Source organism: Thermothielavioides terrestris, chromosome 1 (genome assembly GCF_000226115.1).
Source record: "Thermothielavioides terrestris NRRL 8126 chromosome 1, complete sequence".
NCBI classification, from domain to species: domain Eukaryota; kingdom Fungi; phylum Ascomycota; class Sordariomycetes; order Sordariales; family Chaetomiaceae; genus Thermothielavioides; species Thermothielavioides terrestris.
In genome coordinates, this window is record NC_016457.1 from 4,015,243 (window position 1) to 4,041,392 (window position 26,150).

The 26,150-nt window shown below is 59.3% G+C and overlaps 9 protein-coding genes across 9 annotated transcripts; 2 read left to right on the top strand and 7 right to left on the bottom strand.

Moving 5' to 3' along the window:
• Positions 1-1,588: 1,588 nt before the first annotated feature.
• On the bottom strand, positions 1,589-5,203 carry THITE_2108187 (uncharacterized protein). The gene is made up of 3 exons (XM_003649520.1): positions 4,607-5,203; positions 1,867-4,500; positions 1,589-1,781 (listed from the first exon to the last, which is right to left on the bottom strand). Exons 1-3 carry the CDS (start codon positions 4,706-4,708, stop codon positions 1,680-1,682), a joined length of 2,838 nt encoding a protein of 945 aa, XP_003649568.1. The 5' UTR covers positions 4,709-5,203; the 3' UTR covers positions 1,589-1,679.
• Positions 5,204-6,236: 1,033 nt separating this feature from the next.
• On the bottom strand, positions 6,237-6,743 carry THITE_112931 (uncharacterized protein; the record flags this gene model as incomplete). The annotated part of the gene is made up of 2 exons (XM_003649521.1): positions 6,237-6,512; positions 6,573-6,743. The coding sequence occupies 2 exons, from the start codon at positions 6,741-6,743 to the stop codon at positions 6,237-6,239; spliced, it is 447 nt and encodes a 148-aa protein (XP_003649569.1).
• A 608-nt stretch (positions 6,744-7,351) lies between these two features.
• Positions 7,352-8,830, top strand: THITE_2108189 (uncharacterized protein). Its single transcript, XM_003649522.1, has 2 exons — positions 7,352-7,536; positions 7,605-8,830. The coding sequence occupies exons 1-2, from the start codon at positions 7,445-7,447 to the stop codon at positions 8,764-8,766; spliced, it is 1,254 nt and encodes a 417-aa protein (XP_003649570.1). The 5' UTR covers positions 7,352-7,444; the 3' UTR covers positions 8,767-8,830.
• A 63-nt stretch (positions 8,831-8,893) lies between these two features.
• Positions 8,894-10,042, bottom strand: THITE_2141374 (uncharacterized protein; the record flags this gene model as incomplete). The annotated part of the gene is made up of 3 exons (XM_003649523.1): positions 8,894-9,471; positions 9,650-9,819; positions 9,936-10,042. The coding sequence occupies 3 exons, from the start codon at positions 10,040-10,042 to the stop codon at positions 8,894-8,896; spliced, it is 855 nt and encodes a 284-aa protein (XP_003649571.1).
• Positions 10,043-10,533: 491 nt separating this feature from the next.
• Positions 10,534-13,079, bottom strand: THITE_162743 (uncharacterized protein; the record flags this gene model as incomplete). Its single annotated transcript, XM_003649524.1, has 2 exons — positions 10,534-12,446; positions 12,807-13,079. 2 exons carry the CDS (start codon positions 13,077-13,079, stop codon positions 10,878-10,880), a joined length of 1,842 nt encoding a protein of 613 aa, XP_003649572.1. The 3' UTR covers positions 10,534-10,877.
• Positions 13,080-13,833: 754 nt separating this feature from the next.
• Positions 13,834-15,759, top strand: THITE_2108194 (uncharacterized protein). The gene is made up of 2 exons (XM_003649525.1): positions 13,834-14,315; positions 14,382-15,759. Exons 1-2 carry the CDS (start codon positions 13,942-13,944, stop codon positions 15,604-15,606), a joined length of 1,599 nt encoding a protein of 532 aa, XP_003649573.1. The 5' UTR covers positions 13,834-13,941; the 3' UTR covers positions 15,607-15,759.
• A 171-nt stretch (positions 15,760-15,930) lies between these two features.
• THITE_39891 (uncharacterized protein) lies at positions 15,931-16,650 on the bottom strand (the record flags this gene model as incomplete). Its single annotated transcript, XM_003649526.1, has 2 exons — positions 15,931-16,183; positions 16,274-16,650. The coding sequence occupies 2 exons, from the start codon at positions 16,648-16,650 to the stop codon at positions 15,931-15,933; spliced, it is 630 nt and encodes a 209-aa protein (XP_003649574.1).
• Positions 16,651-17,976: 1,326 nt separating this feature from the next.
• On the bottom strand, positions 17,977-20,267 carry THITE_2108199 (uncharacterized protein). Its single transcript, XM_003649527.1, has one exon. The coding sequence runs from the start codon at positions 20,118-20,120 to the stop codon at positions 18,270-18,272; it is 1,851 nt and encodes a 616-aa protein (XP_003649575.1). The 5' UTR covers positions 20,121-20,267; the 3' UTR covers positions 17,977-18,269.
• Positions 20,268-23,113: 2,846 nt separating this feature from the next.
• Positions 23,114-25,610, bottom strand: THITE_2108200 (uncharacterized protein). Its single transcript, XM_003649528.1, has 7 exons — positions 25,305-25,610; positions 24,647-25,222; positions 24,464-24,589; positions 24,148-24,396; positions 24,052-24,092; positions 23,837-23,994; positions 23,114-23,772 (listed from the first exon to the last, which is right to left on the bottom strand). The coding sequence occupies exons 1-7, from the start codon at positions 25,396-25,398 to the stop codon at positions 23,448-23,450; spliced, it is 1,569 nt and encodes a 522-aa protein (XP_003649576.1). The 5' UTR covers positions 25,399-25,610; the 3' UTR covers positions 23,114-23,447.
• Positions 25,611-26,150: the final 540 nt, after the last annotated feature.

Genomic DNA, 26,150 nt, shown 5'->3' on the forward strand with positions numbered 1-26,150 from the left:
AAATCTCCCCCCGAGTGAGCCAGAGTTATTGCCGGCGTTTTTGGCTACCGCAATGTTGTCACAGACCCCCCTCCCTCATAGAAACATGCCAGAGTAGGCTCCGGGTTCGACCCACATCCGCCGTGTTTATGCGCTTCCTCCGCCATTCCAAGTGCCCCTTCACTGTAAATGAAACAACAACTGAGCCTCCCTCCAGTAGGTAACTTTGTTCGCTCCCGGCCAGAGACTTCATCTGCTCCATGCTGGCACCCGCCAAACCTGCCACAGAGGGTTTGAGCGAAAGAGGAGATCGGCTTGCCGCCAAACAAGCCATCGTCCCTGCCACCGACCAGCCACGAGCGTTAAAATTCACCGCCAGCCAGGTACTTAGCCCACTGTTCACCCAATCTCTCCTCACAGAGCAACTTCCCCCTTTCCCCCGTCTTCTCCTCCCGAAGCCCCCTCCCCCTCCCAGGAAAAAAAGAGAAGAAAAAAGAAAAGAAAAAGTAAAACGAAAGAAGAGATGGGGGGGGGGGGGGGGGGGAGGTGGGGGGGGAAGGGAGAACGATGAAGAAGTGTCCCGTTTATCAGATCGTTTTCGTGTCCATCAACCCTCCCCTCCTTCGCCTGCCAAAACCACTCCCATCCCTCCATCCGCAGTCCAAGCTATTCTACTACCACCTCCCACCGAACCACCATGCCCCTTGCACCACCCTCCAGACCAAGGCGCATCCTTGAAGAACCGGATCAGACCAGCAGCAGGGAAAGCACAATGCCAAGCCGCCGCCAGAAGGGATGGAAAGAAGGCGTGAGATGTGGAACGTAAGAGAAAGGTAAAGAAAGCACAGCAATCCAGAACTCAACACATCCCATCAAGCAGAGTAAAGCAAAGCAAAGCAGAGCAAAGCATGCCAACCGATACCATGCATATCATGCCATCCCCGACCTTCATGATGTCCATATCCTCTCCACCTATCTTCCCCAAGCCCCGAGCCCCAGGACCCCCTGTCCAAGCCCTGAACACCCATCCGACAAGACAGCCTCCGCAACCATAACCATGGAGATTGTTGGGCAAATGAGCAAAGTGAAGTGAACGAACGAACGAGCGAGCGAGCGAATAACGGAAGGGTGGAACACAGGAGGGGTATATTCTCTGCGCCTTCTTCTTCCCCCGTAACCCCTTCGCCCCCCTACCCCCTTCGCCCCCCTCCCCCCAACAACCTTCCACCCCCAAACCTGTCTGTAACCCCTTTCCCATCTCACAAACACCCCATCCGCAACTCAACCGGCCTCCTTTCCGAAAAGACAGATGAACTATCTATCTACCTGCTTAAACGTGACGTAACGACCTCCCCCGGTCGTTTGCTGCATGCAATGCTGCCCGTTGTCCTTCACATGTGCGCACCTACATACGTAGGTATGTTGGGCATGGCTAAGGAAGGGGGAGAACCAAAGATCCGGTCTGGTAGAGCATGTGCCATGTGCTTTTGTGCGATGGTGAGAAAAAGAAAATGCTAGCTCCCTAGTTCCAGTAGTTGTTCACACGAGCGTAAAAAGGAAGAACAAGAGCTAAGGGAATTGATGGCTGATGAAACTTTTGCTCTTTTTGCTCTCCAGCGGCGATCCCATTTCTCCCATCGCCTTGTCCGCCCCCTCTTAGAAAAGGACGAGAGCTCGGACTGGGTGTGGATATGTAGATATCATAGCACATAAGTGGCCTTCAGGGCTTGCTGGTCTTGCGGCTGGAGCTGCGCGACAAAGTCATTGAACTGGGGGATCAGCTGGCGGTAGATGTTGAGGACCTGGGTTGTTGTTGCCTGGGTTAGAAGCGTTCAAACCTTGCAGATGGAGGTTGAGGGGGAAAAAAAAAATCAAAAAGCTACTCACGTTCTGCAGAACCTCATGGAGTTCCTGCTTGATGGGATTCTGCAGCTTGAGGTCACGATACCGCGCGATCGACGTGAAGAAGCGCAGCAGGTCCTTCTCCATCGCCTGCGGGTTATGCGCCACCACTATGCCGAAGCCCTTGAACGCCGTTGCCTTCTCCTCGGTCGGGTCGATGTCGTCCATGGCGCGGAGGAACTCTTCGGAGAACTTGGGCAGATGTGGGGCGAGAATGTCGTAGTTATCGAGTCCCAGCCGGCCCAGTGCAATGGCCGCGTTCTCGTTGACGCCCGGCGGCACGCCCGGGTTGGAGATGATCTCGAGGAAGCGCTGCAGCAGCTCCTGCGCAAACGGCGCCATGCCCTTCTTGTACTGCATGGCGATCTCGCCGGCGCTCCAGCAGGCATTGTTGACCACGCTGAAGCTGCTGTCGATCTCTTCGTCGAGGATGTTCTCGAGGTCCAGCCGCTTGAGCAGGATGGGCAAGATGGAGGGCAGGAACGGCTCCAGCTGCTCGAACACGAACTTGGCGCAGTCGCCGAGGAGCGCATAGGCTGACTGTTGCACCTCGTCGGCAGGGTCTTCCATGCAGAAGCTCAAGAGCTCGAAGAAGGCGGGCTGGCTGTTCTTGACCAGCGCGACGGCCTTCGCGTTGTCGAGCGCTTGGATGATGGCGCTCAGGAGATCCAGGCTGGTGACCAAGAAGTCCTTGTCGGGCTGGTCAAGCTCGGGGTTGTTGTTGGCCGCCAAGGTTTGTTCCAGGTTCTGATGGATAATGTTGACGCAGCGCGCGAAGATGGGCTCGGCATAGGGCGTGAAGGCGTCGCCAAGGGCGATGGCGACATACGACAGACATTCCAGCAGAGGGAACATCTCTCTCGACTGATCCGGCACCTTTTGCCACCGGTCGATCAGAGCAGGCATCAGCTGGCCGCAGAGCTCGGGCCGTGCCAGCACGGGACCAATGTGCTCGGCCAGCGTCTGGACGCAGTCGTAGAGGATCCACCTGTTCTTGTCCTTGTACTTGTTGAAACACAAGACGTACTGCTGGATGATGGGGCCGCAAAATGGCTCGAGGTGTTTCCCTGCCTTCTCCTCCAGATTTGCCATGGCCGACGCGCCGGCCTCCTGCACCTTCTTGTTCTTGTCGACCATCTTCCGGAGGATGCCGTCCATGAGGGGCACGAAGTAGGTCTGTTGCTGGGCGGGATCTCTTAGGTTGGCCGCCCATGCCGAGTACCGCCCGAGTGTCCAGCAGGTTATTGTCCGCACGACCGGCTCCGGATCGTCCAGCAGGCTGATGAGATACGGTATGAGTTCGGGGAGATGGGGGACCACGACGTCCATACAGCCCTCGGCCACAGCGCCGAGCGCAAGCACGGCCGCCTCCCGGCAGGGCCAGTCCTGGTGCTTCAGGTTCGTTTGCAGATATGGCAGGATCGAGTTGAACACCGGGCCGCCAAAATCCGTCGCGAACACGTCGAGCGCTGCGGCCGAGCACTTGCGGAGCGTCCACTTCTCGTCGGGATTCTCGTCGCCGCCGTCCTCTTCGTCCAGCTCGTCAATCTCGCCCTCTTCCAGATCGTCGTCCATGCTCGCCAGCTTCTCGTAGGCATGCCCATTCTGGCTTGCCTCGGCCGACCCCTCGGCGCCGGCGCCGGCGCCGCGCTTGAGATTCTTCTTGGCGAACTGTGGCTTGATGTCCTGCTCCTTGTCCTCCTCATCCTCGTCGTCCGATTCGCCCCCTAGCACAGCGATGTCCTCGGGGCTGTAGACCATGCACTGCAGCAGCACCGGTATGATCTTTTGGATGTAGGGTTCCAGGTTGCGCCATAGGTCGTCGTGTTCGCCGACCGACAGCCAGAACTCGGCCGCCTCACAGGCCAGGTCCTCGTCGTCGCCTTGTTGTTGGGTGAGGATGTACTCGACCAGCCCGTCAAGATGGGGCAGGAGCTTGTCTGGTCGGGTCTCGACGAGGCGGACGAATGCGCGGCAGACCTGGCGGCGAACGTCGGCTACGGGATCTTCGGAGAGGAAGAAGAGATGTTGGAGGAGGTCGTCGATGGAATTCAGCATGGCCTGCGATTTCCTGGGCGTGAAGACGTTGATTGCGGTCAGCGCATAGGTGCGGACCTTGGGCAACGGGCTCTTGGTCGCCTGGATGAACTTGGGGAGCATAAAGTTGAGCGGCCGCTGGCCGTTGTGTTCCCGCTCCAGCAGCTTGGTGTTGTCCTCGCATATCTTGGCCATGGCGGCCATGGCGCCCTCCTGGGCCTCGTTCGACACTTGGCCGGACTCGTTGCTCAGCAACTTCAACAGGTCCTGCAGCAGCTCGGGCCAGCTGTACAGGCCGCCGCGGCGGACCATCTCGGTCGCGATGTTGCCTGCGTAATTGCGGATCTGGGAGTTCTGGTCCTGGATGCCCAGCGGGACGGCAAGCTTGATCAGCGCTATGCTGGTCTCGGGGATCTGCTTGTAATTCGACTTGATATTGTTTTTGAGCATGATGGCGGCCGACGAGCGCACCAGGTGCCAATCATTGGGCGGCAGGGCCAGGCCGGCAGGCGGCTCGGGGCTCGAGAAAATGTAAGCCAAGTAATTGTTGATGTCCGGGTTGGCTTTCGCTTGTGAGAGCATCTGCGCGGGGCGGTTCGGTCAGTTCCCTTCTGAGTGCACCATCGCGGCTTGCCAGGGCGGCCCCGTCATTCGGATCGCAGTCGCAAAAAGCTTCGTCGCAACTCACAATTTCGGCCTGTTTTTGCGCAGCCTTGTTGAAGCCGCTCAGCGAATCCTTGAGACAGGCGGCAAGAGTCCGTAAGGACTCCTCGTTGGGCCGCCAATCCATGGCGAAGGACCAATGTCGAGTATCGCGGGGCGGGGCAGTCTGCGTGGGTGGTCGTAGGCGTTCGGTCAGTTCCGCGAAGCGTGGAGGGGCAGCGATCGCTGGGCTCCGGAGGCGGACGGGTTCCCTGTCTCGATCTGTCTCGAACGGGGGCCAGACGGAAGGGTCGGTGTGTGGCGCAACGCGAATCTCTTCCAACGGGTTGCTTCTCTACAGGCTGAGGATTGGTGGCGGGGGTGGTGATGGTTGTGATGGCATTCTTCTGAGGCTTCGAGCGTGGTGGGGTGAAACCAGAAGCTGTTCACTAACATCAGTTGAGTGGACCTTTCCGCGCTAGTTAAGTGCGTTTAGAGGGCGGGGCATCTCAAGACAAGCAACTGGACTGCTGCACAAAAAAAGGAAAAGAGAAAAAAAGGAGTAAAAAAATAGGGAGAAGTATAGAGAGCTCGAAACAGGTCGCCTGCCGACACCCACTCGTTCAGGCCTGCGACTTTGAAGCTTGGACGTACATTGCGACGGTCGTGGTTGCTGCTGCTGCTAACAAAGGTAGTGGTCCTCGGCTGGGCCGTCAGGTCGGGCGTCAGCCTGCAGCCTGATTTACACGAGGTGACTCGGAACTGAGGACAGGGCTGGGTCCCAGAAGTTGTGGATGTGGGGTGTTTCAAACTCAGCGTTGGCTTCCCGCCCAGAACTCTGTGTCCCTGGGCCGCTGGGCCCCAGTCAGGTTGAAGGGCTGAGTGGCTGGGGCAGCGGCAATTGGCAGCCAGCCGCGCAACCACGGCGGGTGTTTGACTCTCAAGGCTGTGTGCTGTGTTGGCTTGGCACGGGCAGCGCTGAAAGCCGAGTTGCCAAGTAAGTGATTGAGTGTAGTAAAAAGCTTTGATGCAAATTGCCTTCCCAGCTTTGCGCTTTGCGCTCTCTTCCCCTCATCATCGTTGCTTTCAGAGAGTGTTGAGATCCTGTGATCACGCCATACATGTATGTGCCACGAGATGGATATCGCACGTTCGTTTAACTAAATGCCCGAGTGGTGGTCTCCATCTGAGGTCAAAAGACGTCTCAAAAATCCGTACAATCTCACCGTGCTACCGACCCCCTCACCGAGCCAGTCGTCTTTTTCTACATCATGGGAACGAAGGCTGTGGCAGCACCTCTGACGGCCCACGTCATTATCCTGATTGCCCGTGCAATAGCCAGAAAGACCCGGCTGGATGCAAGGAAAGCCACTCCGTCCTCGACAGTGGCTCCCTTTCACACGTGAATCGCGATTCCTGAAACACGAAACCGGCATCTGAGCAACCGTTGAAGCATAAGCGCGTAGTTTCCCCCTTGGCATCTGCGTATTCGGGTCGGTGGGTCGGCTGGGCGAGACCGAGGACTTATACAGCCACGGGTGCCTGCGTGGTGATGAGCGCAGATCCCGGTGCCCCTTCCCGAGATATGTCCGGGACATTGGAGTTCTCGAGAGATACATCAACGCTCGGAATACGCAGTGTTTGCGATGAGCCGATCCCAAACATTGGCATCGCGGCTACACCGGGGACGCCCGGACCCCGTCAGAGGGCGCTTGAGCGGACTCGACGACGGGCTGCAACTGCGACAGGGCAACCTCGACAACCTTCTTGAACGCCTCCATTTCCTCCTCCACGGTGCCACCCAGGCCGGTGCTGGCAAAGCTTATCGAGTTGCCGACGTAAGTTGGCCGCTGCGTCCTCCTTGCCAGCAGCTTGGCCAGTCGCGTGGCGAACTCGAGGGTGGGCTCCACCGTGCACAGCGGCGTCGACAATGGCTGGGCTGGGTTGTATCTCTGAGCAGCAGGTCAGTGGATGCGACCAATGGTGACAAACATTAGAGGCTCCGGGCATACATCGGGCAGCGCATAAACAAATGAACCTAATGGGGTCGGTGAGGCCGCTTCTTCGACGGAAGCCGTGGTGAGCAAAACCACAATGGCCTTGGGCTTGACTGTCAAGTGCAGATAGATGCGCGTGTCTAGTGATCGCGGGAGAGGGAAAGACAATTGGACTGGCGCCTCCATTGTTCCGTCGTCAGGTCTAGGTTGTTGCGTGAGAAAGCACCTAGTGACGGGACTGAACGAGAGCCTTGGGTCGGATGGGAAAGAAGAGAGGGTTAGGGTTGGGCTGTCCTCTTCGTTCCCAGCTCCTGCTTCAAAGACTTACCTGATACTTACAAGCACAGAGTAAGCTTCTCTTCTCACTTGAGCTCTCCTTCTCATTGTCTCCATTTCCCATTTACGGTGCATACTGCTCTGAATTTCAAACAGTACTAAGTAGGTAGAGATGAGACGGCGTAACTTGTAGTCTTTTACTGTAGTGAATCCCTGGCCCATGTGACCTGAGGTGTAGCTAGGGACCTAAGGTACTGTACATAGTACGGATAAGTTGCACAGTACGGATTACGGGATAAGCAGCCCACCAACTACAACATACCAACAGCAAATACCTTTCCGCGATGAGCATGCAAATGCCCGTGCCACCAGACGGTTGCCGGACCGATGTAAGAAGATGATGCTGTAAACGCGAGCTCGGGTCCGTTTAGTCAGCGAAGCTGTCCGGAGCAAACGGGGCGTTGACATGCTTTATCGCTTGGGGCGACGCAGGCAGGCATCCGCCAGTCTACTACTGGCTCCGCCTGCCGAAACACACACAACCATTCCATCACACTCCGGGAGTTCCTTCTCGCAACGTCGCACCCACGCCATCCAGTCCAGCTCGTGAAATGGAGGAGGAGTCACAATGGAGCGGCATCGAGAACGGCATCGATGATCCCGAGGAGCTCCAGGTCATCTACCGCACGTTGGATTCTTATCAGTAAGCAGAAGTCTCCGACGGAGATGTGTCATCCATCGCCGCGGCTGCCGGCGCTGACCCTACCGCAGGCAATACGCCAAAGTCGCCCATTTCCAATGTACGCACGTTCGCAGGCAGGCGTTCTACGCCCTGCCCCAGGCCCACTGGCAGAGGCTTGCGGCTCCTCCGTTCAACTACCTGGAGACGTTGGACAAGGTAGACGATGCCATCGAGTCCAACGCTGATCTTGCACGCATCATCTTCAAGACCGGCCTCGAGATGTTCCACGTTGGCGTTCCCTCCGAGAGCGGCGGCGAACTGAAGCTGCCCGCGCAATGGAACGGCTCGGCCAAGCCCCACGACATGGACAAGGCCCGCAGCACCATCCGCCAGTTCTACCGCGACTGGTCTGCCGAGGGCGCCAGCGAGAGGGAAGCCTGCTTCGGGCCCGTCATGCGCGCCATCGCCGCCGAGCAGAAAGCCAGAGGGCCGGACCACCCTCCGCTCAAGGTCCTCGTCCCCGGAGCGGGCCTCGGCCGGCTCGTCTTTGAGCTGTGCCTGAACGGCTACGAGACCGAGGGGAACGAGATCTCGTACCACCAGCTTCTCGCGTCGTCGTACATCCTCAACTGCTGTCCGCGTGCTGGACAGCACACCGTCTACCCGTGGATCCACACCTTCTCGAATCACCAGAGCCGAGCCAACCACCTACGCGGCTACGCCGTCCCGGATGTCCACTGCGCGACCGAGCTCGCACAGGCGGAGCAGAAGAGGCCGGTCGGCTCGATGAGCATGAGCGCCGCCGACTTCCTGTGTCTCTACGCGCAGGAGGACAGAGCGGCAACCTACGACGTGGTCGCCGCCGTCTTCTTCCTCGACACCGCGCCCAATCTCATCCGATACCTCGAGACCATTCTCCACTGCCTAAAGCCCGGCGGCATCCTGGTCAACATCGGGCCTCTGCTGTGGCACTTCGAGGGCCGCGTGTGGGACCGGGACGAGCACGACCACGAGCATGAGGACGGCGAGGGCGGCGCCGGTCACGACACGTCGGGGATAGCGGATCCGGGCAACTTCGAGCTGACCGATGACGAGGTGATGGCGCTGGTGGCCGACGTCGGGTTCGAGATCGTGTCGCGGGAGACAGGCGTGGAGGCGCCGTACATCCTCGACACGCAGTCGATGCTGCAGACGACGTACAAGGCAAGCACGTGGGTAGCCCGCAAGCCAGCGGCCACGGCTGCGGGTTAGAGATATGAGCCTTGATTCCGCATAGGAAAACTGGAACCTCGTCCAGAATAATGATCTAGATGTACATACAAATCCCACACAGCCTTGAACAATCCCAGCTCAGCCCTCGCTCGCAGCCACCTCCCTGCTACAACTTGCTCACATTCAACTGCCCCCTCTGCCACAACGCGCCTCCATCGATCTCGATGGCCGCCCCGTTCACATAGGCGCCGGCCCGACTCGTCAAGTAGACCACCACGCCGGCAATATCCTCCGGCCGGCCCAACCTGCGCAACGGATTCGCCTTCCCCATCGACTCCGCCCCGCCCGCGATCTCCAACAACCCATTGCTCATCTTGCTCGGAAAGAAGCCCGGGCAGATGCTATTCACCGTCACGCCCCGGGGCCCCAACTCCACGGCCAGGTTCCGCCCCAGATGGATGACGGCCGCCTTGCTGGCGCTGTAGCCGTACGTGCCCTGCTTGCCCAGCGTGCCGATGCCCAGCCCGGCGACGCTGGCAGTGATGACGACCCTGCTCGGGTCCTCCGTGCTCGCCCGCTTCTGCAGCAGCGGCATGAACTCGCGCACGAGGTTGAACACGCCGCGCACGTTGAGGTCCAGCACCTTGGCGAAGGCGGCGTCCGGGTGCGTGTCGAACGCCTCGCCCCACGTCGCGCCCGCGTTGGCCAGCAGCACGTCCACGTGCGCCGTCTGCGCCGAGACCTCTGTTTTTTTCACGACGGCAAGGTGAGAGTCAGTCAGCTGGCTCAGTTCTGTTGCCTCATCGGGATCCAGGTCGGGAGGCTCGGGAGCAACAGTAAGAGAGCTACCAGGAACCAGTATCTGGCAAGAAAAAAGAAAAGAGAAGAAAAAAGAAAGCAAAAAAGCTCGGATTTGACGTACGCGCTACCAGGTCCCGCACGCCAGCCAGCGTGGAACAGTCGGCGGGCACGGAGACGGCGCGCGCGCCCGGGCGGAGGCCGGGCAGCGCGTTGAGCGCCGCGCAAGCGGCCTCGCAGGCCTGGCGCTTGCGCGACGAGATGAAGACCGTGGCGGCGCCTGCTTGGAGGAGGCTGCCCGGATGGTTAGTTAGTACAGTAGTGCAGTCACTCCGCCACCGCGGTTTGGAAAAAAGGGCCGGATGGGAGGGGGGTAAGGCCGGGGGGACGGGGGAAAGAAATGTGCTTACGCGGAGGCGGCGCTCAGGCCCAGGCCGCGCGAGCCGCCGGTTACGACGGCGACTTGGCCGTCGAGGGAGAAGAGCGAGGGGAAGTCGTGCAGCTGTGCCTCGGCCATGGCGCGGAGGAGGCTCGGGGCGATGGCGAGATATGAGTGGGAGTGATTCGAGTGAGAACTGATCAATGGCTACCTTAGGGAGTTGATGGGCCAAAACAGAATTACACAACGTCCAGGAGCCAGATGCTATGTTGAATGAGTGCTGCCAAAGGTTTCTTCTTTCTTTTGAATCTTCATCTCTGCCCTGTATAAGGGATGGTTGCCATTTTGCGGGGAACCCCAGCTCCGGACAATACCTCGGCACGGCCGTGCCTGCCGTGTTTGGCATTGGCGGGTGCGGCCCCGCTTCGGCATTCGGCCGCTGGAACCTCGGAAGCCGTGGTCGAATGGGCCAATCTCCGGGCAAGCAGCCGTCTGCGGTTGTCCCATCAAGGTCACTTGTTGAACTGTTGAGCTCACCACTACCACAGTAAGATAATGGAAAGGAAGGAGTCGTCCAGGTTGTTACGCTTGAATCCGTCCAAGACCTACACAAGAGTCCTAAGCGTCTGCGTGCAATCAATGCGAGTGCGTGAACCGTATGCCCTTCCGAGAGGGACAATTCCGTCTCTCTCATCTGTCGCTGGCCGTTCCTGCATGTTCGTGCCCAGATGGAAAGCCCAGCCCAGAGCTTGGCAGATAATCCCAACACAACGCCAAGCCCAAACCCCAAATGCGTGGAACATAATGTACACCATGGCCGCCATGATGGTGCCGTCCGTCCACGGCCATGCGATGCGAACGTGGCATAGATACCGCACCCAGAACACAGCGCTACTGCCAACCTTAAACGCCAGGCCACAGTAGAAATCTGCCTTCCCCACCTCCAACCAGACGCTCAGACGCTGGAACCTACCTAGGCAGCCTGAGCCGGCTGCTGCTGCGCAACGCCGTCCGGAAAACGCTCCTGCTCCTGGTTCTCCGCCGGCCCAGGCCCAGGCCCAGGCCCAGGCTCAGACCCAGCCTGCTGTTGGGCAGCAGCAGCGGCAGCAGCTGCCGCCCTTGCCTCCTCGGCGGCTCGCCTTTCCGCCCGCTCCCGCTCCTCCAGCTGCTGGATGTGCCTCTCGGCCACGCCCGGCGCGAAGCTTGCCAGGAACAGGATCCCCGCCCGCTCTATCCGCCTGACCTGATCCCGCAGCCAGTTCCGGTTCTGCATTCTCCTCTGCGCAACCAGTCTCGCTGCCGTCTGTGCCGGGTCCGGCGTCGCTGCGTTCCTGCCAGGCGGGTTGACACCGCCGTTGGCCTGCTGGTTGGGCTGCTGTTGCTGGCGGTCAGGGTCCGCGAACGGGATCAGACCCTCCAGCTGCTCCCTGACTGGGTGAAATGCCTGGTTAACCATCCCATTGAAGATGCCCGTGTTAATGGCAATCACGATGATGAACGCGAGGGCGAGCGACAGCCAGCGTTCCCACGACGGATTCGTGTACGAGAACCACCAGGTGAAAGCGGCCAGGCGGACGATCAGCCATATGTGCGGCCATATCGCCGCTGCCAGGGCTCCAGCCCCCGGGTTGCCGGGATGATTCACCTGCGGTGCAGGCCGCGCGGGCTCTGGCTGCGCCGGAGCCGCTACCGGCCGGCGGCGAATCGCGGGCGGCTGCTCGTTGGGTGGTTGAGGCAGGGGTTGCTGCTGAATCAAGGGAGCGGGCGGCTCGTGCTGTTGCGCAGGCGGAACTGTGAACTGCAAGTGTGCCTGGCCCTCTCCCTGCTGCATCTGCAGCTCGGGTCGATGGATTTCTGGCGGGGCCTGAGCTATTGGCCGGTAGACACCAGACACCCAGGGCAGGGGACGGGCGGCAGGAGTGGTGTACATCTCCAAGGCACTGTGTATAAGCAGCCCCCGCGGGCCGGTCGGTGACGAAAGGATATACACCTCGGGTGGGCCTTGGGTCTGGGTTTGCGCCTGAGGCTGCTGCATGCCGGGCGCGACGGCGCTCCCACGGCTGGCAGACGTGACTGACGGGACATCAGGAGTAGCTGCGCGGCTGGCATTCCTTGACGGTCCCGGAAAAATCGGAGTCGTGACGCCCGGCTGGATGGGTTGAATAGGGGCGTTGAAGTTGAAATTAGCGAGATCTGCAGCCACGTTTGCCGGAGGAACGGCTGCAGTATGCCGGTCCATGGCGTTCATCATGGCGCCTAGAGCCCGATTCGCGTCGGCTCCGCGGGCTGCATCGTACAGATCGGTCGCGAAGAGCGGTCCGGCGGCCCCCGGAGCTCGAGGGACAGCGCCAGGCTGAGGAATGGCCTCGTTCAACGTAATTCTGAAGCTATACCGCTGCCCGTCTGGTCCGACCCCTTGGTGTGTGACGGTCCGCAAGGACTGCCCGACGGGACTATTCCCCCCTCCCGTTGGGTCTCCTGCGCTCCCCTGAGCTGTATTCGCACCGTCATGCGGGGCGGTGTTGGCGCCAGCGCGCTGGTTCTGTTGTCGAGCCAGTAGGTGGCGGAATTCTGCTTCCCGTTGTTGGAGCTGGCTTATTCGCTGCTGAAGCTCGTGTGGGTGCGGCTGTGTCTGATGAACTTGCGGGAAAGGGCCGATGCCGTGAGGTATACCGATCGGTGCCGAACCGGGTCGGGGCATGGGGGGATTCGGTAAGTTTTGCGGCCCATGTTGGAGGGGATGATGGATAGGAGCATCTGGGCGTGGCGCAGGGTCGCTAGGCGTCGGGGCATTGCCAGCATCCCTCAGCACAAGGTGAATCGTTTGTTGCTCGCCAGTTCGGATCTATCACGCAGTTAGCTAGCAACCCGCTAAAAACCATACAAATAAACCAGCACCTACGGTTTCTTCGCCGAGAATATCCAGCAGCGAATCGGTCTCGCGGGCCAGGAGCCGACCCCGGTGGATTAGCCTCTGGTGGTCGTCCGGGGGCCGCCTCGGTAACGACTCCCGGATTTTGTCTTTGAGCTGTCGCACTGTTGTCGATGCTGGAAGGTCGGGAAACCTCAGGCTGCCCACGCCGGCCGAGGGCGACAGGATCTGGAGATTGACTGCTAAGGGGGCCTCCGACTGCGAAGCTGGCGGCGGCGCAGAGCCGGATCGTTCCTCTGCCATCGCGGCAAGTTGTTTTGAAATGAAAGGAAATATCGGCAGCAGTTCAGTGCGAGACGGTGCAGATCAGATACAAGATGGCAAGCACGGCGCGATCGGACGAGACAGGCAATTAGGTAGGTATGTAGTGTATTGACGATGTCGGGCCGGGTTGCGGGTCGTTAAGCCGCGGGCGAGCAATCAGAAGGCATGCCAGGCACCAACGGTGTCCGTAACTTTCGAAAGAGCTCCGAAGCAGCTCCAGGAGAACCTAGGGAATCATGGACGTGTCCACGAAACAGAGAGCGATCCCTCCAACGTCGGTGGTTGATGGCGGACTCAACTTGTTCAGCTGTGGTCTTGATGAGCCGCTGCCTCCAAACTTCCACGCTGTCATCCAGAAAATCGCAAGGTAGCGTAAGTGCAGGGTGGTTACAGATACGCAACCCCACCAGCAGCCCCACGCGGGCTACATAAAAATTGTTTGAGTTCGCTCCCTAGCTCTCATATGCTCTCAGATTCAATGTCAAGCTTAGCGAAATTGACTCGTCATGCAAGTACCCACAACCTCCGCTACAAAAGCCTGCTCCGTCCCAAGTCGCCGGGCCTGGGGGAAACGCTGGTCCATCACTGGCTGCCGCTCCTTCGTCCGAATCCGCGCCTGCGTCATGAGAGCGATAGCTTATGGAAGCTGACTGTGCAGCGACCCCTCCCCGAAGCGTGCGGAATACTGGAACGGCCTTCATTGGCGCCTCTTGCAGCCTCTGCAACTCTTTGCGGACGGGCCAACGATGCAGGTTCGTCATTGCACTTCGGCAACCCATGCCGCCCTCCCTTCCCTTTGGCCGTCGTTGTAGTCAACCACTTTTGTTAAAACGAAAACAAAATGGCGTCTTTCCAGGTTGGTCCCGTCGAGACCATCGTCGGGTTAGCTCGCTCAACAATTGCCCGCCGGCCGACCTCGATCTGCCCTGGCTGCCGCCGCATCTCCAACTGCACCGCATCTCGCCGAGCGCAGCCGACTGCCCGGCGCGTCCCCGGTCGCCGTCCCTTCTCGCAGCAGTCGCGCCGGCCCGGCGCCTCTTCCAAGGTGCAGGACTCCAGGATCCGCTGGTATCCCATCCCCGTCGGTCTCGGCGTTGGGTTTCTGGGGCTGGTGCAGTTCTACAAGGTCTACACGCGCGAGCAGGAGAAGCAGGCCCAAGATGAGCTCGAGCAACGGCCAAAAAGAAGACGGCGGGTTCGGCCCGAGGGGCCTTGGTACGTCCTCTGATCCTCTCTGTCTGGGATGACGCCCCCAAACCTGGGGTTAACCTTTTCTCTCAGGCAGGTGCAAATCATGTCGACTCTCCCCCTGAAGGCCATGTCCCGGTTATGGGGCAGACTCAACGAGCTGACCCTGCCGACCTTCCTCCGCGTTCCCGGCTTCCGGCTATACTCGTTCATCTTCGGCGTCAACCTAGACGAGATCGAAGAGACGGACTTGCGCAAGTTCCCGAACCTGGCTGCCTTCTTCTACCGCACCTTGAAGCCCGGCGCACGACCGCTGGATATGGACCCCAACGCTCTCTTGTCGCCAGCCGACGGGCGGATCCTGCAGTTCGGGCAGATCGAAGGCGGCGACATTGAGCAGGTGAAGGGCATGACGTACACCATTGATGCGCTGCTCGGCCAAAACAGCCCGACCCCGAGCATCTCGAGCCAGACTCCGCTCGACCAGCCTCCGAAGCCGAGCCTGCATGAGCTAGAAGGCGACGAAGAGCTCGTCAAACAGGAAGCGGAATTCGCACGCGTCAACGGCATCTCCTACACGCTCCCGTACCTCCTCTCAGGGCCCACCAAGAGGCGCAAGAGCAGCCTCGACCAGCCCAAAGACGAGTCTGTGACGCCCTCGGCCGCCGCCGTCTCCGAAGTCCGGGCCGAGCTCGCGCTCGGCGAGCCGTCCTGGCTCCATTACCTCTCCCCGGGCAGCCGCCACGTGCTGTACTACGCCGTGATCTACCTCGCGCCGGGCGACTACCACCGGTTCCACTCGCCGACGAACTGGGTGGTCGAGCGGCGGCGCCACTTCGCCGGCGAGCTGTACAGCGTGTCGCCGTACCTGCAGCGCACGCTGCCGGGCCTCTTCACGCTCAACGAGCGGGTCGTGCTGCTCGGCCGCTGGCGCTGGGGCTTCTTCAGCTACGTGCCGGTCGGCGCCACCAACGTCGGCTCCATCAAGATCAACTTCGACCGCGAGCTGCGCACCAACAGCCTGACCACCGACACCGCGGCCGACAGGGCCGCCGAGGAGGCGGCCAGGCGCGGCGAGCCGTACCTGGGCTATGTCGAGGCAACGTACGAGGGTGCGAGCGCCGTGCTGAGGGGCCACGCGCTCCGCAGGGGCGAGGAGATGGGCGGCTTCCAGCTGGGGAGCACGATTGTGCTGGTGTTTGAGGCGCCGTCGGCGGAGCACGATGAGGCCGGGCGACATACGGGCGGGTGGCAGTGGTGTGTAGAGAAGGGGCAGAGAGTCAAGGTGGGACAGGCGTTGGGGCGTATCGATGCTTGATCTGGCCGTCAGAGTGATTTATCTCTGTCGTGTACCAAAATTCTGTTTGGGTAATGGTTGTAATGCGCGAAACTTAGACATTAAACCTGTTGTGGCTGTTGTTGTGGCCGTTAGAATACTATATAAGAAGTTCAACCAACCAGGCGGCATGCATGGAGATGGGCTCTGTGATCAACGGTTTATATATTTCGTGCCCGTTCTCTATGAGAACCAATCATCAAAATGTTCGTCATAACAAAAGAAACCAGCCCCGAGTAAACGCTTCCCAGATCAACTCCCTGCAATGCTAACCCTCCCTCGACCAAGGTCTATCTATCTCCCCGTCTAAGCACCGAAGACCTTGAGCTTCGTCTCGAGCGGCTCGAACGTCTTCTCGGGAAGCTCGTTGCTCGCCCGCCCGCCAAAGACAAGCTGGGCCGTCAGCTTCCAAGTAGCAGGCAGCTTCCACTCCTCGGCGACCTTGGCGTCGATGAGCGGGTTGTAGTGCTGCAGGCTGGCGCCGAGCCCCTCGGCCTCGAGTGTCGTCCACAGGACAAACTGCAGCATGGCGCTGGTGTGGCCGGCCCAGACGGGGAACCTGTATAGTACGTTGCGCATCGCGCCCCGGGGTCAGCAACCACTCAATAACCTTAAGCGGATCAAGAAGAAAACAAAATATAAAACCTACCGGTCCGCATAAAGCGCGAATTTCGTCTGCAGGCTCTCGACGACGGTCTGGTCCTCAAAGAAGAGCACGGTGCCGGCGCCAGCCTTGAACCCGGCCATGCGCGTCGCCGTCGCCTCCCACTGGTCGGCCGGCACGATGCCCTTGAGGATGTCGGTCGTGATGTCCCAGAGCTTGTCGTGCTCGGCGCCGAACAGCACCACCACGCGGTTCGACTGCGAGTTGAAGCTGCTGGGCACGTGCTGCAGCGCGTCCTCGACGAGGCTCTGGATCCGCGCCTTGTCGACGGGGAGCGTCTTGTTCAGCGCGTAGATCGACCGCCGGGCCTTGACCAGCTCGAAGAAGGTGTCGACCTTGCTGGAGGGAAGCTGGCTGCCCATCTTGTTGGTGGTGGAGTTGGAGGCGGTGTTGGCGGTGGAGAGGGGTCTGATAGCGGCCGGAATGGCTGTTCGGGGAAGTTGGACGGCGGGGGCAGGTGGCTTGGAGACGACTGCTCGTGAGAAGAACTTGGCGAGTCTTTGCATTTAGAGGAACGCTGAGAACGCTTGTTGACGGCAACGGGGAACGAGGGCGAAGCCGGGTGGAGGACGGGTATATATATACCGAGCTGTCCTCTCCGAAAACCGACGGCGCAAAGTTGCCATTCTGGCGGAAGGTGCCCACAGAAGCCCACCGAACCTCTTTTCCCGGAGTTAGGAGCGCTGGAAGCCACGGAGTTCCGCGCGCGATTTCATCGTTGACCCTCCCTGCCGCCGTCCCTACTCTTCTGCCGAGTGAACTTCAGTGCAACCCCTTCTCCACCTCCACATGGCCAACAGAACGTTGTGTTCGACACCAGGGCCGTTCAGGCCTGCCGCAGGACACATCCCTGCCGAAGATCGCACCATGCCGCGCGCAAGCCCAATCAGGCAATCTTGCCCCTGCATACACGCGTGATGTGCGTAATTACATAAGCTAGGTAACTTCCGAGCAAGTGAGCGCGGCGCCATAGGTTGTCCAATCGCCGCGGGATCGGAGCCGCATTGGGGAAGAGGGCGCCAGGCCATGTCTCAGCAGCGCGGGGCATTTCAAATGCTGACAGACAGCAGCACAATGAGAGCAACCAGCCACGAACGCTGACTCACGTTAGTGGAAAAAAAGCCCCTGGCGCGGCGATGCAGGGCCCATGGGTGGGCCATGGCGGCGGGATGCCCTGGGGCCGCGGCTCGAACCCACCATGCCCCTCTCTCGCGGTTCGGAAAATTGCACATAATCCGAAACCACCTGGGCAGAGTGCGAGCGGCAATTACTACTGCGTACACTACCGCAGGACACGACACAGAACAGCCGACTATCGCCATGAGTTGATAAGAACGGCGAGATTTGCTCGCAGGACTGCTTCTGCTTAGAAATGCGAGGCCACTTTTTTGTCATTTCCTGATCTTTGGGATAACATGTTTTATACTGACACAATCAGCAAGGTACCGCAGCAAATGGGCAAGGTGTCCATGTGAGGCTCCATTGCCCTGCACATTGCGCAGAGTGTATGTACACAAGTCCTGTGGAGGGGTGAGACTCACGACTTGTCACTCTCGGCCCTTGAGCAGCTTCGAGAGCTTTCTTCAAGACACGGGCTGTTGACGCCTTCGGCATTAAATATGTAGCTGGATACTACTACTCTAGAAATGGGAAGACAGCATCAACGCATTACACTCTCAGCCCAAATATTCCATGCAGCTGTTAGGAGCCAGCCGGTGTACAGGCCCAGCCCAGGTGAAGTAATGCCGTGTATTATTGTCTTCTCCGCTAGCCGGCGCGAGCCAGTGGTATAGAGTCATAGAAAACCCTAAACTCCGTTGTTGATGCAAAGCAAAGCAAGCGCCCCAAACGCCTTCTTCTGCTTTTCTCTTTACCACCATGCCCAGCCATGTCCGCGGCCATGAGCGTGCGAGTTTCCCTGTAAACTAAAATGTGTCCCATAGCAAAAGAGTAGCAGCCAACCATTTCAAACACCGAGCGATCACCACGTCTCGGTAATGTACTGCCCCGCCTCCCTCTTCAGATTCCAGAACTGCTGGGCCTCCTCGCGCTCGAGGTTGCCCTTGGCCATGGCGACGTCGACGAGCGCCTGCTCGACGCCCTCGCCCATGCCCTTGCTGCTGCCGCAGACAAAGACGCGGCCGTCGACCGAGTTGATGATGTACCAGACCAGGTCGGCCTGGGCGCGGACCTCCTCCTGCACGTAGCGGCCCTCGCCGCGGCGGCTCTCGACAACCCGCTTGACCTCGTCCTCGTGCGCGCCCCACTCGCCGCTGTAGAGCTCGTCGAGCAGCGAGTCGCGGATGCCCTGCAGCACCCACACCTTGTTGGCGCAGTTGGCCGTCTTGAGGCGCCGCTGCACGAAGCCGCGGAAGGGCGCGATGCCGACGCCCGCCCCGATCAGCAGCATCGGCCCGTCCGAGACGAACTGCTTGGCCAGCGGGTTCGCCATCAGGCCCTTGAACATGGGGATGTAGAACTCCGGGTCCCTCTCGCCGCGCCGCTGCGCGTCGAGGAAAGCGAGCGCCTGCCGCTGGAAGAAGCCCGACCCCACGCCCGTCCGGCGTCCCGAGCGCCAGTCGGCGGTCTCATGAACCGTCACGGCGATCTCGATCAGCCGGTGCTGCTTGCCGTCGCGCGTCAGGAACGACTCGTGCGGGTCGTTCGACAGTGAGTAGAACCGGGGCATCAGGGGCTGCAGGACCGAGAGTAGCAGGTCCAACGGCGGCTTGGCGCTCGGGAAGGCGTGCAGCAGCTGCACGAGAGAGACGTGCGGGCCGGTGCGGAAGTCGCAGAACACGCCCTGGCCCTCGGCCGAGCAGAGGTACAGGAGCACCTTGCGCTCGTTTGCGTCCGTGGCGTGCTCGGCGAGGACGCGGAGCAGTGGCTTGGTCGGCGGGTACGACTGGATGTCCGAGCACCAGGTCAGCAGGTCCCGCCGGGTGGTGACGAGCTCGCGGGCTTGGTCGTCGCCCCAAACGGTGGGCCAGCGTCCCTTTGTCGTCCGCAGCAGCACCGGCTTATCGCGCAGGAAGCGGGGCACCAGGAGGAGGTCGAGAACTTCTTCCACCATCGACGCCTCATTGGGGGCCGTGACACCAATCGCGCCGCCAACTTTGAAGTCGACATCCTCGCCCTCGGGGTAGTTTGTCACGTCGAGATCGAAGTGAAATGTGCGCTTCTCGGCGCCCGGGCGCGTCAGCTCGCGTGCGCTGTGGATGCGCGCGGCGAAAACGTGGTGCGGGGGGTGGGGCTGGACGAATAAAGGCGGCTGTATCCGCGTGTCGGGAGCCTCGAGGCTCAGGTTGTGCAGCGTCTTCTCGACATCACCCACAGCTGACGTCTCGCCGTCCGCGTCCAGCGAGGCGGCCGAGTCGGTGGGAGACGGTATGCTGGAGGGTCGCCGGAGCGGTTGCAAGAAAACGGTCTGCTCGGGCACATCGCAGACGTTGGTGAGTGTGGCGGGTACTCGGTCGATCTTAAGGCACAAGGACCGGTATGCGTCATTGTCAGGGAATTCAATTTGCTCGAAATCGACATCTTGCTGCTCTGGCCGCCCGAGGCCAAGACAACAGCCGCCGCCGCAGCAGCGCCGGATCAATTGAGTGGTGGTCTCGCCCGTGATGCGCTGCACATCGGCCGGGCTCTGGGCGATCAATCGCGTCGATGCGCGTCGGCGGCGGAGTTCTGGCTGGCGCGGCTCTTCCGGTTCATGCTCATCAGACGAATCCGAGTATGTAAGCGAGGGCGCGGCCGATGGGCCGGGCTGAGGCTCCTCGGGGATGCTCGCAGCCGAATGCGTGGCAAGGAGGAGGTCAATTTGCGTAGACATGATTCGGCGAGCTGCTCGGGCTGCGTGTTGGGAAGCAATGCGATGATGATGACGACGCCAGAGCAGCACGGAGAGAGGTGATGATGATGGAAAACTCGAGTATTTCGTAAGGAAGGTAGCAGGAGTCAGGAGGGTGGCTTCATGACACCTAAATTTGCGCTAAGAGTCGAGGCCAAATATGATGTGGGCCAGGCCCGAGCAGGTTCGGCACGGTTTTCCGCGGTTGATGGAGATCGGTCGTTGCCAGCTGGAAGTTCACAAAGCGGATCGCATCAATTGAACGAAACTCGAAGGAATGGCCATTAGTTGCCCAGCGAGAGATTGGCGGTCTTTATCCATCACTCGCTTGTCATCATACATTAGAGTTGAGATTGTTGAGGTAATAAGCGAAGCAATGCCCTGCAGCTTTATTATCTGCATCAGGGGGAAGTCGGGAATGCACAGTGCGGGACACATGGCACGCACCCAGGCTTGGCGATGATTCCCGACTTGCTTTCTCCGCCCAGCCGTGTCTTCCCGCGGGAGACGGGGAAAACCTCACTTCGCTCGTCCCGGTTTCGGCCCTATGGATTGGACTCTCCCAGGTTTGGATATCCGTACAGCTCAGCACTGCGTCTCAGTCATCTTCTGGGCATTCCTGTTCGTGAGTATCCTAATACAGCCCTTGCCGTGCAGCATTGGCAGATCACCCGACTTTCCTTCCGCTAGCTTGGGACATCGCCTGACCTCGGCAAATCTCGGCCGTACTGACACTCAACGGTCCCTGAGTGGCTCTCATAGTGTACAGTATTTGGCTGGCCTCACCGGTCCGCGCCATATCAGATCAGGGCAATTTCGCATCATACATGTCTGGGTATGCGGACATTCCGTTGTGTCGGTTTATTGCGCGCTCGGGTCAGCGTACCTACGGGGTTACAGCACGTATCAGTCCACCCTGGATCCGATCCCGGTCCCGAAACTCGCCACCCCCTTCCCAGCCGCAGCCAAACTGCCGCAATCTCGGTGCGACGACAACCCGCCAACAATGACATGCGTAGACTCCACGCTTCCAGGTGCCCGAAGTCAAAACCTACATATTTTCAAATGAAGCGAGACTCAGCTACGCGTGTAGCCTCCAAAAGACCCGTAAGTCCTCCAGAGGGCGAGTCGTTCCGCTCAACAAAATGGCCAGCTCCGGAACCGGCGACGGGGATGCTCAACTACCCCAGGGCAGCCCGCATAGTGTCCAGCTAAGATCTGGACACTGTATGACGCCAAAGATATCTAATCAATCAGAATTATCAATCAGCCCCACGCCCTCCGAGCCGGCCCCCAACCCTTGTCTGAGTTTGATTGAGAGATTAGATCATCTGATAACGCGTTGTCGGCAGCGTGCCCTTGCAGCCCCTGTGGGATCGTTCCTGGCATAGTGAGACCAGCTCCGTAACGGTATAGCTCCGCCCTGAATACCAGTATTAAAGACAAGGGACACGCAGCAGGGATTGCCAAACCGCGCACTCTCAGGAGCGCAGGTTCCATGGTTACGACGAGTGCAACTGTGTGCGGAATATGTGGTGTATAAATCCCTAGCGGTTTTCCCCTGGCTGAGGAAAGCGGCAGACGATTCCCGGGCGCTGGGGTAATCGGCCGGACCCCCCCCCCCCCCCCCCCCCCTTCCCCGGCAACTCAGCGTCGGGCCGGGTCAACCTTCCCACGTCCCTGCCGATCCCCTGCGACCAGCACCCTTCAGCCCTTGACTTTGTTTACTGCATCCCCACCCTGACTTGACTGATGCACCACCTAGGCAATTTTTGCCAGCAACGGCGGCCTCATATGTGAGATGCGCTGGGAGTTATTCACTGAGTGATGGTCCCCCTCATCAGGTATTGTGCAATTCCCGACGGGCGTGACACCATCCACATGATGCGCTTACCAAGCGCCATTGGCAATTTCATTGGTGCCTCCTGACAACTTGGAGATACGACTACAATTGCGTGACTTTTCCGCAAGATCACCCAGGCACTGTAGCACCAGTTTGGGCCCAACCAAGCAGGACCGAAAGCGGCGACGCCCAAGCCAGCATAGCGAGTATTTGTTCGTCTGTCTCGTCTGCGCCATCTGGTCCACGGAGGCCCGATGATCAGTGCAGGACAAACGACCGAACATGACAGTCCGGTTCCTCTATCTCCCACTTACTCATCGCACGCCACTCATACCCAGACCGACCAAAAGGAAAACGCCAAGAGAAGAGAGTGGATTGGCTCAACGCAATTGAACACCCAGGCCGGCCTAAAATGCAGGCTCTTCTCTTGAATCAGCCAGCGCAAGCTTCCTTCAGATCACTCTCCCTGCTCCCCGGCGCTCCTCTACACATGATGCCCTCCCCGTCTCTCCAGCGTGTGTCCGTCTTCCGCTCCGCCTGCGGTAACGGTTGAGTTTCTTTTTGTTTTCTTTTTCTTTTTCTTTTTTTGTTTTTAAATGAGGAAAGAGAACGCAACAGACAGAGCGAGGGCGGTGGTTCAAGTCCGAATCTCGTTGATCTGTTGGAGAGACATAGAGCAACCGTGCAACTCGGCGCTGAAAGCAGGGATGACGAGGGGAGAGTGACGCGGAAGCGGCGATGGGGGGATCTGTGATGGTGGCATGGCCAGCTGTCTCCGTTAAGCAGGTCGAGTCCCATGGGCTCTCGCAACTTTCGCGGGATGATGCCAATAGTGGCCGTGACCGGGAACCAGCGAGGCTCGAGTGCGAAGTGCTATGCTGTAACTTGATAGTATTTATCGCTCACGTAGACAACCCAGGCCCCAAGTCCGCCTTCGAGGCCCAAAAGGGAAGGAATTCGAGGGGAAGACTGCCCAACAATATCAATAAGATCGTGAATTCGTACGTCATGAACGGTCGTAGACTTCGTGGAGATGGTTAAGTAGGGATGATCATGACATGAATATGCAAGAAGGACAAGAAAATAGGAAGAACACAAGAAATGAGATGCCAACAGACTTTCCAGCTGGAGAAACTGTTCCAAGAAGGACCCGTCCAACATCTGCGGGAGACAACCGTGAAAATATGGAAACCTGAATCACCCTCTCCAAAATGCCCCCAGCACTGCTACATCCACGCCCTCGCGGACCGTGAAGTAGACCCAGTAATGAGGCCCGGCCGCAGAGGAAAGACGTGGTCTCCTTAGCAAACGTATACAAATTTCAGACGTGATCAGCTAGTTTTCAGCTGATACGGGAAACAGGCCCCTCCAAGCATCAAAAGGAAAAACGTTGAGGCGTCCATGTCGTGAGGCGCTCGACGACCGCGGTGGTTCTCCACGTTCATAATCGAGTCGGAATCCCACGTCTACTGGTGGCTTTTTCGCTGCTTCTTTTGCCAGCAGTAATCGACCGCGGGAACGACGATATTTTCGAAGTCGTAGTCGTTCACGCGGCCGATGAAAAGGACCTTGAAGTTGTGCTCGACGGTGGTGATCTTTGCGTAGTTGACGCGGGATTCCTTGACCAGTCTCTCGGTCTTTTCGTACAGCTCCACTGCAATGGGAGGAAAGCCTAACTGCGGTTCACCCTCGACCATTCGAGGCTTTTTTCCAACCTGGTACACGATTCCATGCTTCAGCGGTTTGACACCCCTCTTGGTGCACGCCTTGTGCTCGTATGTCAAGATGGGACTAGATGACCAACCACGTCAGTATCGCTTCGGCCGCCGGTTGATGTTGGGCGGTCGGGACTCACACGCAGGAGCAATGCCCTTCGTCGTTGGCGACCACGATGAACCGTCGGATACCCTGATAGACCTGGTGGCCGTTCTGCTCCATTCGGACTTGGTTTGTCATGACGTCGCTCCTGCGGCTGGAAGAACCAAGAGGCTCGTACCACACGATCTTGAATACCTGCAGAAGACGTATGAGAGCTCCGCACTTGTCCATCGAAAGGGTGCGCGCACTTACGGAGCCAGGCTGGAACTTAGAAGAAGGTTCGACGACGAATCCTGGACGACGAGCTTAAGATGCTGTACTTAAAGTCCATTGGGTAAAGTCACCTACCATTGTTGTTCTCAAGTACTGGCGATGCAGGTAATCCTGCGTAAGGGCTGGTTTGGTATTGGTAGTCGCTGGCTGATGGCTCGGCCGTTGCCTGTTGGACAAAAGGCCGCGGAGTCGCCCGACCGCCGTCGGCTTCATATGTCGAATATGAATAGCCATGATCGGTCGCCAGCGCACCGGTCATATAGGGATTGGCCTGTGATATGGCATCGTCCAGCTGATCACTAGGGCCGGCTTCAGGGACGGCATCTTGCGGGCGGATGGACATCAAAAGTCAGCAACATGAACTTTACTTTCTGAGAAAGTGCCTGCTCACTCCCGGTTGGGTAGTACGAAGAATCGTGCTCGTCCATTCCGGGATCCCCCGAGGCGTATCCATGGGAGGCGCGCCGTCTTGTGTCTTCGACAGACTCGGGGTCGGCATCATGGCGAGATGTATTTTCTGCGACTCCAGTCAGTGCCAAAGACACCTTCCGCGGGCCACAAATATCCCCCATACCTTGGCCATAGAAATTGCCTGTCTCGGAATTCGGCGAGACACCAGGCGCGTACGTCGAGTCGCGCGGAGTGTCTCCAAATTCCGGTTCATAATGCGCTTGGGGGGGTGAAAAAGCAGCTGAGGACGACGCAGACGGCTCCTCGAAACCCGGGCTCGGTGCAGCGGCCGAGATGCTGTAAAAGGGGTCATGAACATAGTCGCTTGCTGCGGGGTCGTCGTTGTAGTCTTCATCAAAGTCTCTCCCCTGCCTGGGCCGCGGCCGCCTCGAGGAGGAGCTCTTGCCCTTTCCCGTCTGTCTGTGCTGGTGATGTCTTGACCTCGATTTGCCGGACGGTTCGGTCGCCTTTCCTTTACCCTTCGGCTGGGCGGAAGGCGGGTAGTACGCGGCGCCGGCCGAGGCATCACCGCCAACGGCGACTGGAGCGCCGTAGGTGTAGGCGCCATCATGCGTGTACTGGGTGTCCTGGCCGCCGAGGTCGACATTGCTCAGAGAATTGGCGAGGTCATCGACGTTGCTACGGGGAGCCGTTTGCGCAGGATGATCGAGATTGTAGTTGAATTGGTACTGAATATTGCCTGGAAGATGCCCCAAGATTCAACAGCTGAACTACCTAAAGCGGCGATGTTGATTAGGCGAGGACATCGTCAGGAGTCGCACCTTGCGCATCCCGTCTCGCCCTCCAGTAGCGGGCTTGGGCCTCGTCCCACACCCAGTCGGACCATTCGCTCCTATGATCTCGTCTAGGATCCATGACGCCTTCTCATCTCGAGCCGGGGAACCGAGGAGGACCGTCTCGTCAGAGCGTCGCGCATCAGACAACAGCACGGGGCACGTCGAGACCGCGCCGCTGGAACGGATCGAAGCTCGCCGGGCCTTGGTCGGCGAGCGGCAAGCAGCAGCAAGTTCTAGTGCACGCGCTGAATTGATCTGGCCGAGAGGGGCGGCCGGCCGACGAGCGAAGTTGAGAGCTGGCGCGCTTACCAGAGTGCCGGCGTTCCCGAAGGAATAAAAGGCCTCGAAATGCTCGCAGAGCCGCACCAGCGCTGGTGAGGTATGCTGGCACCGACAGCGCAGAAGTGCAGCGCCGACTGGCTCGACGGGATCGCCAGCAGACGCAGGCTGCGGGATCTTAAGCAACCTTACCTCCTCCACTTGCTGGCGCTGGTGGAGATAGATTAAATGCAACTGTAATTGGTGGGGGGAACAGCTCGTGACACACTGTTCAGCCCCTCATTCGCAGTGCGACGCCGGCTGAATGGCGTGGCCGCAAAGTACGGGAGACGGCGGCGGCGGGCTGCCGGGCGGTAGTGGGAGAGATGGGGAGATGGCAGAAGCCCAAGAAGGACGGGACGATGAGGAAGAACGCAAAGCGGCTGTCCCCAGCATTCATATTTCGGGTTCGGCCTGGACGGCCTGAATCAATGTTGACAAGGCCGCATGCACCCTCCAGCCGACACTTGTCAAAGCCGGATAGCCGCCTCCACGAGGACTTGGCCGAGGATC

Excerpts from the sequence above, each read along its gene's own strand:
- THITE_2108187 (XM_003649520.1), bottom strand. The coding sequence starts at position 4,708 with ATGGATTGGCGGCCCAACGAGGAGTCCTTACGGACTCTTGCCGCCTGT. Across the intron at positions 4,501-4,606 it reads CGCAAAAACAGGCCGAAATT|ATGCTCTCACAAGCGAAAGC; the intron begins GTGAGTTGCGAC and ends CGCCCCGCGCAG. Across the intron at positions 1,782-1,866 it reads TCCATGAGGTTCTGCAGAAC|GTCCTCAACATCTACCGCCA; the intron begins GTGAGTAGCTTT and ends ACAACAACCCAG.
- THITE_2108189 (XM_003649522.1), top strand. The coding sequence starts at position 7,445 with ATGGAGGAGGAGTCACAATGGAGCGGCATCGAGAACGGCATCGATGAT. Across the intron at positions 7,537-7,604 it reads CGCACGTTGGATTCTTATCA|GCAATACGCCAAAGTCGCCC; the intron begins GTAAGCAGAAGT and ends ACCCTACCGCAG.
- THITE_2108194 (XM_003649525.1), top strand. The coding sequence starts at position 13,942 with ATGGCGTCTTTCCAGGTTGGTCCCGTCGAGACCATCGTCGGGTTAGCT. Across the intron at positions 14,316-14,381 it reads GTTCGGCCCGAGGGGCCTTG|GCAGGTGCAAATCATGTCGA; the intron begins GTACGTCCTCTG and ends CTTTTCTCTCAG.
- THITE_2108199 (XM_003649527.1), bottom strand. The coding sequence starts at position 20,120 with ATGTCTACGCAAATTGACCTCCTCCTTGCCACGCATTCGGCTGCGAGC.
- THITE_2108200 (XM_003649528.1), bottom strand. The coding sequence starts at position 25,398 with ATGGATCCTAGACGAGATCATAGGAGCGAATGGTCCGACTGGGTGTGG. Across the intron at positions 25,223-25,304 it reads GGCGAGACGGGATGCGCAAG|GCAATATTCAGTACCAATTC; the intron begins GTGCGACTCCTG and ends GGCATCTTCCAG. Across the intron at positions 23,773-23,836 it reads GAAGGGCATTGCTCCTGCGT|TCCCATCTTGACATACGAGC; the intron begins GTGAGTCCCGAC and ends TTGGTCATCTAG.